This window comes from Centrocercus urophasianus, unplaced genomic scaffold, assembly GCF_019232065.1.
Source record: "Centrocercus urophasianus isolate 14NV4802_14NV808 unplaced genomic scaffold, USGS_Curo_1.0 seq_9, whole genome shotgun sequence".
NCBI classification, from domain to species: domain Eukaryota; kingdom Metazoa; phylum Chordata; class Aves; order Galliformes; family Phasianidae; genus Centrocercus; species Centrocercus urophasianus.
In genome coordinates this window covers 26,831,287-26,840,929 of record NW_024885532.1, presented here as the reverse complement: position 1 = coordinate 26,840,929, position 9,643 = coordinate 26,831,287, and the positions used below count along the sequence as shown (strand labels likewise).

General features: G+C 41.3%; 2 protein-coding genes across 9 annotated transcripts in view; one reads left to right on the top strand and one right to left on the bottom strand.

Moving 5' to 3' along the window:
• The first annotated feature begins 49 nt into the window (after positions 1-49).
• Positions 50-8,102, top strand: EXOSC8 (exosome component 8). The gene is made up of 11 exons (XM_042838743.1): positions 50-95; positions 454-490; positions 1,896-1,959; positions 3,100-3,173; positions 3,740-3,785; positions 4,804-4,909; positions 4,994-5,039; positions 5,303-5,399; positions 6,156-6,276; positions 7,372-7,478; positions 7,891-8,102. Exons 1-11 carry the CDS (start codon positions 79-81, stop codon positions 8,004-8,006), a joined length of 831 nt encoding a protein of 276 aa, XP_042694677.1. The 5' UTR covers positions 50-78; the 3' UTR covers positions 8,007-8,102.
• SUPT20H (SPT20 homolog, SAGA complex component) overlaps positions 8,028-9,643 on the bottom strand; it is a 35,485-nt gene continuing 33,869 nt past the window's right edge. For 7 of the 8 annotated variants that reach the window (XM_042838734.1, XM_042838741.1, XM_042838738.1 and 4 more), the window contains exon 23: positions 8,028-8,576. In XM_042838734.1, coding sequence (XP_042694668.1) covers positions 8,476-8,576 — 101 coding nt within the window. In that variant the 3' untranslated portion in view covers positions 8,028-8,475. The remainder of the gene's footprint in view (positions 8,577-9,643) is intronic. The other variant, XM_042838739.1, reaches the window with a different exon arrangement.

Genomic DNA, 9,643 nt, shown 5'->3' with positions numbered 1-9,643 from the left:
CGTGCCGCCAGCTTGAGCTTCCGGGCCGAGCCGCTGCGCAGGTCCGGAACTACGGCCGCAAAGGACGGCGGTGCCGCCATGGCGACGGCTTTCAAGTGAGTTGCGGCGCCGTGGCCCCTGCGATCCCCGCGCCGTAAGGGAGCGGGTTCGTTCGGCCCGCGCCGCTTTGGGGATGCGACGTGGCGAGGGCGGAGCTTCTCCTCTGGAAGCCGCCGTTGCGGGGTTACTCGGTGACGGGGCTTCGCGAGGGTCCGTGGGTGGCTGCGTTAAAAGCAGTAGCGCTCCGTGGGACCGGGAGCTCCCGGGTCCTTCAGGGACCGCGCTGCTGAGCGGTTTCGCTGCCCGCCTTCGCTCTCAGGTGATGCGTTGCCGAAGGCTCCCAGCTCGCTTTTCCCTCCTGCGCTCTCGGTGGGAGCTTGCACGTGAACCCCCCCCCTTTTCTGTCTGTTTTAGAACAGTGGAACCGCTGGAATATTACAGGAGATTTTTGGTGAGTAAAAGATGGTGTGCGTGCATACCTCCATGTTTGCAGCTTTCTTTTGCGTGCATACGGTTTTTAAACTTGGAATCATGCAATCATTAAGGTTAGGAAGACCTCTAAGATCATCCAGTCCAACTGCCCACCTGCCACCAACGCTGCCCACTGGGCCACGTCCCTCAGTGCCTTGAATGTCTCCGTGCATTTCTTGAGCACCTCTGGGATGGTGACTGCAGCACTCTGAGAAAAGATTTCCTGCTACCCAACCTGAACCTCCTCTGGAACAGTGTAAGGCCATCCCTTCTTATCCTATCACTGCTATCCATAAGAAGAGGCTGACCCCCACCTCGCCACAACCTCCTTTCAGGCAGCTGTGGAGAGTGATAAGGTCTCCCCTGAGCCTTCTCTTTCCATACTGAACAATCCCAGCTGCTTCAGCTGCTCCCCACCAGACTTGTGCTCCAACCCTTCATAGCTTTGTTGCCCTTCTCTGGCCTCAGTGTCTTTCTTGTCCATGTGGAAACCTGAAGCTGTGAGGGAAAGGCATAAACCTTGTCAAATTGGGGAAAAATGGTCATAAATCTTTCAGAAGTTGTTTTTTTCTCCTGCTTGTGGTGTTGGTACCACCACAGGTTGTGTTCCTGTTTAACTGCAGGTGAGTAAGTACTTTCGTTGGCTTTGTGTCTCTTTTATAAAGGCAGGGCTGTCAGATGCTGCTAAATGCTAATAGAAAATATTGCTACTGACTGCTCATCATAACTGTGAAGGAAATCTGCTAACTTTCTGTCATGCAATCTGCACATTACTGAAACAGCCTCGACTTGGAAATGAGTACAGTATTACTGCAGTTCTTGTAATTGAACCAAAAGTCTCTGAACTTGTGATGAATAGTAGTCCAGCTCTAACATGGAAATGAATTGATGCTGCTTTTAATTTAAGATTCAGGTTTTGTTGTACAGTGTCTGACTTGGCAGTATTTAGAGGTGTTATGTTTGGTATGATTCACGCTGACCTTCATTGTCAGAGTTCTGCTGGGTGAGAGTAAGGAAGGGAGCTGTAGACAGGTAAAAACTCATTTTGAGTCATCAATGAGTATCCATTTCTGGGTGGTTTTCTGAATCTAGCCTGTGGTACTTATCCTTGAGACAGTCAGTCTGTTATATTAATCTTCTAAATCAGTTAAATAATAAAAAAATTGTGATCTACAAGCCTAAACTGGGTATCACTTGATAGAAAAACAAGCTGGAATAAGATTGAGCTTGCCCTAGCAATTTTGTAACTATATTTCTACTAAAAGAAAAACAATGCTTTATTTTTTCCTTTAATAAACACATTGTTCTGTTTGATATAATATGCTGTGTTTGGTGTGTTCTTTAATCAAATGTTTTCTAATTTGACCTCTGTAAATTTTGTTTAGAAAGAGAACTGTCGACCTGATGGGAGGGAGTTGGGTGAATTCCGAGCAACCACTGTCAACATAGGTAAGTACTTTTTTGGAATGTCTTTAATGATTCTACAGTTCTATTTAGGAACATGGCTTAGTGGTGATGAGTGATGATCTTAGTCATCTTCTCCAACTTTTAACGATTGTATGCATAATAATAATGGGAGTAGTATTAATCTCTTAATAGCTAGTTAATGATTTGCTTTGATTTGTCAGTCTTCATGGTGCTCACATTTTGAAACAAGAGAGCATTTTTATTTGTAGTTCCAACAAGCATTAAAGATAACAGTATGCTCACATCTATTCAGTGCTTCTCCTGGGCTGGTGTGCAAAGCATTATTTAGGAGGTCTTGGAAGCTTGTCTGTTGCAAAGATGAGCAGCTCACACTGTAGATGCTGAAAGCAGCATCTGTGTCAGCACTGACCAGTGAACAGTCAGTGCCTATCACCTTGAAAGAGTTGGGCTCTCCCTGCTCCTGTTTTATTCAAAGTCTGATGAGCAACTGTCTCAAGCAGAGGCAAGATAACTCTAGGCAGTGAGCAGAGACCTTACCTGCCTTTCTTGGCCATCACTTTCTAAAAGCACTGTGCAGGTTAGCATTAAACTGCCATGGAATGGCTGCTGATCATTGCTCAAACTGACACTGCAGGTTTTTTCCTTTGTCTAATGTTGCCTTTTCATGAGGTTTTGCTGTAAGCCAGTCAGAAGATGATGTTGTCATTGCCATCCTTGATTAGTGGTTTGTAAGTTTCCCACTAGTAGCTGGGTTTTGTGCTTTGTGTGGTAGCATTTTCTTGTAGTAGAACACTGAGTGCTTTTAATTTAAGGGATATTTTTAGTTCAGATTTGTATTAATGAGCCAAAAATAATATGGTGATCATGGGAAAGCTGGATCAAGATAATGAAGCAGACTTATTTGGTAACATTCTGGGGGAAAACACTAGAAATACATTTTGGGCAATGGATTCAGTGATTCTTAGCTTCAATTTTAGGATTGCTAGTAATCCAGTATTTTGACTGTTTGCTAGAAAGGGAAGTTCAGCTCCCATCTTGGGTCATCAAGACTTTGCTGAGACTGGTTTAGAATAATGGAGAATAAACACTGTGAAGGTGGGTGTTAAGGATGTTAAGGATGAAAGAGAACAGATTTTACTAAACAGCACTTTCTCTCTTCAGGTTCAATTACAACTGCAGATGGTTCTGCCTTGGTGAAGTTGGGAAATACTACAGTAATTTGTGGAGTGAAAGCGGTATGGTTGGTTTTGATTTTAACCTGTCTGTTAGCTGAGTTTGTACATTCATTTGTAGAATGCCTCTCCCACAAATAAGATACCAGTAAGATACCAGTCAGACAGAATTACAGTCTTTCACTTGAGTTATTTAGTTGTCCAGTGCAACTTGTACATTCAGAGAATGTGTGTGTTTGTGATGTGTGCTGTGCGTAGGGGAGGACGTGCACAAGGATGTAAGAGCTTTTCTCCAGAAATAACAGAGTAATTGATGAGTTCCTTCAGATTGATCCATAAGTGGGTTGGTGAAGAGCTGGCTGAGCTGTTGAGTGCCTTGTTTGCTCAGCTCTGGTGGCCTGCCATGAACCGTGAGACAAATCACTTCACACCCCTGCAGCAAAAAGTTTTCCCATAGGTGAATTAGAGACAGTTTGCTACCTATTAACTTGCAATCAGCTCATTAAAAATAGCTCTTTTAACTCTAACTGTAATAGTAACTGGCAAGAAAATGATACTTCATAAACGAAATAGCAGGAAAATCATTTTGAACAGAACTCAGCTCTTCATTTTTACCTTTTTTATTCCAGGAGCTTGCTGCACCTGCAGTAGATTCTGCTAATAAGGGATATATTGGTAAGATTTTTGGTATCGTTCTTATGCAGATCTTTTCCCTTCAGCTAAAGGGCTGTAATCATGGGACAGGTTGAGTGTGCTGTGAAGGCCTCTTAAAAGAAAGAAAATGGTTAGCACTGTATTATCTTCCTTGAAATCAGTTTCCAAATTGGCATTCAGGAAGTGGTGCTTCAGAAATTTCAGAACTCCCCTGCTCTGCTGTGAGTTTTCCATGCAAAGATGTTCTTTTTCATTCCTGGTTCCAGCCCAGGTTGAAAATAAACCTCCTCTGGGGGATAAGTGTGTATGTTAAGAGGAGGAAGGTAGTTCATCTCTGAAATACAGCGCTGTGAAAGGCTGTGCAAAGGCATGCATCTTTATTGAAGTCTGAACAGACAAAAAGTGCTTCTTGTGAAAAGAGTGAACTAAAATCTACTTATTTCTCAGGGAACTGTAGAAATCGAAGTACATCTGCATTCCTGTGTGATTTTTAACTCAGTGGAACTGAGATCTTCTGCAAAATATGTTGTTTGCAGTGAACTTGATACTGGTCTCAGATTTTCTTCTACCCCCCATGAATGTTTATGCATGTTTTTGCTTTCAGTTGAAAGCATCAAGTTTTGACAGTTGAAGAAGAGCAAAGAGCATACCAGTAAAGCCAGGCAGTGGGATGAATATGGTGTTGTTTCATGATTTAACCAAGAATGCTTACAAACACTTATGAACACTTATGAAGAACACTTGTGGAAGAGTTTGTATGTGGTCATGATATTCATAGCAGGAATACAAATGGAAAATGCTACATATCAGTATTGGCTTTCCAGTGGAATATGTATTTCCAACTACAGACTTGTAGAAGTCCTTTACTACAAAGTCACATTGAATTTCTTTTTTGAGGGGAGAGGTAGAAAGGCTTGACTGAAAAAGTCTTGGTTTTACCTTTTGTTTCAAGTATATAAAATGGTATTAGAAGTACATATTGTCCTATTTCTATTTCTGAGTTCCCATTAGTTTATAACTAACGACCTTTGCTCCCCAGTTCCAAATGTAGAATTGCCATCTCTCTGCTCAACGAGGTTTCGCTCCGGACCTCCTGGTGAAGAGGCTCAAGCAGCAAGCCAGTTCATTGCAGATGTGATTGAAAAGTAAGAACCATTGTGCTGCATTTAAAATACAAAAAAACTGCAGGATAGGTTTCTGTTCCCTGGTTTACACTCATTTTATTTTAGTTCACAGATAATAGCAAAAGAAGATCTGTGTATTGCAGATGGCAAGGTAAGTTCTGTCTCCAAATGAAGAGGGTCATAGTAGCAAGATCAGAGTGTTACAACTTTAAAGAAAATAACCGGGGGGGGGGGGTGTAATATTTTGATGAGTTTGTTTTTTAGTCAGCATAGATTTATTTATGTTTGAAGTGTAAAAATTTCTTTCTCATGTGAGAAATAAGTATATTTATTCATGTGGCCCGTGTTTGCTTAGATATTGCACTATTTATTTAGCTGCTGTAATACATCACATGTGCAAACCTTTTTTGGTAGCTTGCTTGGGTGTTATACTGTGATATCATATGTCTGGACTACGATGGGAACATCTTGGATGCCAGTACCTTTGCTTTGTTAGCAGCACTGAAAAATGGTAAGTCTTTTGTGGAGTAAAACACACTGACTACTGCTGCTGGCAGAAACGGCCACTAACTTAAATATCTTACCTTGTTCATCTTCCCTTGCTCATTGATCTTGTGTAGGCAGAATAAGTTGGGGGCTTTCTTGTTTGGCAGAACAGAATATTCCAGGCTCTTAATGTGTTATAGTCTGAAATAAGTGTTTTTATGCATGCAGTGCATTGATCGATCCCCACAAGATGTGGGTTAAACACACATGTAGGAAAGCTTAAGGAGAAGCTTACAATAAGGCTTCCTTCTTAGTGTGACCTGCATGCCTTTAAATTCCCGTGGCTACTTTGCTCTTGATTTCCCTGTCTCCAATACTGTATGGGTTGACAAAGAGTTATCTGATGATCAGATTTTGTTTTTTTTCTAGATTTATGAAACATCTATATGTCCTGTAGGCTTTTTGAGTGGGAAAAATGCTTTTTGTTAAAGATATTGTAAGTGTATGATATTTTGGAAGCAGAAAATGCTTCTGTGTAAGGAAGAATGCTATATACTTACTTGAACAGGTACTTCTAAGTTAAACACTTTCCTTGAATTTAAAAAATGCTGTGTACAGGAGCACCAGTAATGTAGCCACAACTCTATTCTCATCTCTTTTCAGTGGCTTATCAATATGGTAGTAGAACAGCTGAACTGTTTCAATAGCCTTGGATATCTCTATGCCTACTGAGAACAGCAATGCTTAATATCGTACCAATGCAGTGCTTCCGTTTCTTCAGTGCAGCTGCCGTCTGTGACTATAAATGAAGAAACTGGTTTGTCCGAAGTTGATTTCAAGCAGAAGAATCCCTTGGTTATCAGAAAGCATCCAGTTGCCACGTCGTTTGCTGTATTTGATGAGTAAGTCTGTAACTGTTTTGTACTTAAAAAACTGCTGAGTGTATAAAATCACAGAATCACAGAATGGCCAGGGTTGGAAGGGACCTCAAGGATCATGAATCTCCAGCCCACGTGCAGGGCCACCAACCTCCCCAGCTAATGCTAGACCAGGCTGCCCAGGGCCCCATCCAATCTGGCCTTGAAGACTTCCAGGGATGGGGCATCCACAACCTCTCTGGGCAGCCTGTTTTCCAGCACCTCACCATTCTGTAAAGAACTTCCCCCTGAAATCCAACCTAAATCTTCCCTCCCTCAACTTAAAACCATTTCCCCTCGTCCTGCTGTTATCTACCCTTTCAAAGAGTTGATTCCTCTCCTGTTTGTCAGTCACCCCGCAGCTTTCTTTTCTCCAGGCTGAACAAGCCCAGCTCCCTCAGCCTGTCTTCATAGGGGAGGTGCTCCAGTCCCCTGATCATCTTTGTGGCCTTCCTCTGGACCCTCTCCAACAGCTCTGTCTTAAAAGAAGTAGCGAAAACCAGAAGGTGCTTAGGATGACAATTCTGCATGTCTCATCCACTTCTAGTGAAGAACCTAGTGAAGGCCTGTTCCTCTTGCTCTTGCTACCAAAGCCTGTCCTGCTGATCTGTAGTTCTGTTATGAATGAGTATGCAGCAGAATGAAACAAAGTCTGTCCAACTTCTTCCTGTGACTTAAAGCAGAATGGTTTCCCTGCCTAAGACAAGCTTGAAAAGTAGTCCAGGATTGAAGTTTCTGGAATAGGTATTGTGTGTTTATGCAGTATTTTTGAGACAAAAGAATGCTAAGAACAGATAATCTTTTAAAAGTGTGTATACATAACTGATATAAAAGATGGTAATTTTTGAACAGCTTATATCAAGTATTTGTCAACAGAGGAAATAAAAAATACCACTCCAGTTAGAATAAAATCTCTTGATAATGGAAACATATTTACCCAACTTGAAATATGACCAGCACTCCTACGTCCTTGTTTCTGTAGGTAGGGAATCTGAGAGTTCAGGGTAATCACATCTCATAACTTGGTGATATTTATGGTACATCACAAACTAATGCCTGCATATGTTTCTCTTTCAAAAGCACATTACTCATTGTTGACCCAACTGCTGAAGAAGAAGACTTAGCAACTGGAACAGTGACTGTTGTCACAGATGAAGATGACAGACTTTGTTCTGTCCACAAACCAGGTACCACACAAGAGCTAAAGAAGAGGATGGTCTTTTCTTGACCTATATGTTATGTACCTGCATTTCTTTGTAAAATGTGGGCCCTTTATGATGACAGATTGCTTAAGTACTGATTAAACCACTTACTGTTAAAATCCATCTTGAAGGAGGCAGCATGACTGTTAAAAAGTCATAACTGGTCCTTTGTATAGCAAAAGGCAGATTTTGAGCATGTCTGCATTTTAGCCCTAATGTTTCTTTCCTGTGCTTGAGGTTATAGTTGGGGAAGTTGGACCTGTATAACTTCCCAGGTGAAAACTGCTGGTTGGGAGAATTACTGTATCAATACTTTGATTTGGAAAATACAATTAGGGATACGTAACTGAAGTACAACTGGAAAACCATTTTCCTTTTTTTTCCTCCCAATTCTTAGGTGGAAGTCCTCTGACAGGAGCCAAGCTTCAGGACTGTATCAGCAGAGCCATTACGAGACACAAAGAAGTAAAGAAGCTGATAGACAAAGTAATAAAAAGTATAAAGCCCAAGTGAACAAAAAGATCTTTTCAAAAGTGGATTTATAAAAATTGTATTTGTTACGGTGTTCACAAACCTTTTTATACTAAATAAACAAATACTAATACTACATTTACAAAGTTCATTTTCTTCTAAAACGTTTTTCACCCTTTTACTATGTACAATGCTGCTGAATGGTAAAAAATACAAGATAAAACATTCTGTTAAAAAATTAAGTGACTTACGGAAGCCAGACCCCAGCTGCTTTATTGATGAAGTCATTACATTATGTAGGAATGGCTTCCAAGGAGTTCATCTTTTTTCAGTATCATGTCAAAAGTTCAGCTTCCCAACAACACTATAAAATACTGATTTGTTTTTAAGCTTTATCCTTTTTAAACAGGGAAAAAAAAAAAACAACCCACGCCTTTAAATCATTTTTATACTAAGGAAAAAAAAAAGAGAGTCTCAGGATTTTGGAGGGGCAGGTGTGCCTCTTTTCCTTTTACTTTTTGAGTGGCTGCCTGAATGCTGCTGATGTCGTAGATGAGCTGCTTGTGCTGCTGCTGCTGCCATAGCCATTTGATGCTGCAAGAATCGCAACTGCTGCCACAAAGGAGGAGGAGAAAAAGCTTGTTAGTGTTAGCTACAAAACTATGGCTCACGTCAGAAAGAACGACAGTAAGGTGGTGGTGGGGGAAACAAAAATGGAAGTGCTAGGTGAACAAAAGAAACATATCCTGTGCAGGGGGGCAATGAGTACAGTCAAGCAGCACCAGTGGCACAGAAGCCTGAGGGCGTCTCGTGTTTTGCACACATTCTCTAACAGCTACTTCTTCGCCCTTTCTGTCCATTGCAGTAACTCAGCAACTTCAGGAAACATTTGGTGACGCTCTTTTAGCATGATGCATTTTCCACGCATGTATTATTTTCTATGTACCTCACAAGGAGACTGTGCAGAAGTATTTTAATATTTTCATCGACCACATGAATGACAATACTGAAGGAATGCTTTGCCAGAGCTGTTTCTGCATGCTGCCTGTAGCTGCACTACATTTGAACTTGCAGGTGCTTACAGTTTTGTTGTTTTGGAATCCTAATGGCACCTGGCAGTTTATTTAGTAATGTGCCACAAGCACTCCTTGAATGTTACCAAATTGGGAAGGTGGATGGCTTAAATGAATAAAAATAAATTCAGTGCTCCAAGCTGAGAGAATCACAGATTTCAAGTCTTATCACAATCATTTGCCAAAATTCAGAGGTTTGTTTCTTTGTAAGACCATAGTGACAGTTAAAAAAAAAAACAGAAAACAAGATTTTCGAATTTGGAGCTAAGAACTGTATTACTGTGTTCTTTTTTTAAACGGAGTGAAGTTGCTGGATTACTTGTATCTGTTGCTGCTGCTGCTGCAAGGCTTGTTGTTGTTGCTGTTGTAAGGCAGAAGAGAGCTGGAGTCTCTGCTGAGGAAGGCTTTGCCCAGGTCTGTTCATGGCAGAGCCAAGCTGAGACAACACTAAGAAAGGAGAAGGGGAAAGCAGGCAGGTCAAAGAGGTCAGGTCAAGTTTATCAGGGTAGGGAAAGGAAGGCATAGGAAGAACGTAACAGAAAAGGAGAGTCACAGAATTAGTCTGAGTAAAACTGGAAACAGTACAGAATAAAATATACGTGATAT

Coding starts and splice junctions, on each gene's coding strand:
- EXOSC8 (XM_042838743.1), top strand. Junction 1,960..3,099: donor AGCAACCACTGTCAACATAG/GTAAGTACTTTT, acceptor TTCTCTCTTCAG/GTTCAATTACAACTGCAGAT. Junction 6,277..7,371: donor TCGTTTGCTGTATTTGATGA/GTAAGTCTGTAA, acceptor CTCTTTCAAAAG/CACATTACTCATTGTTGACC.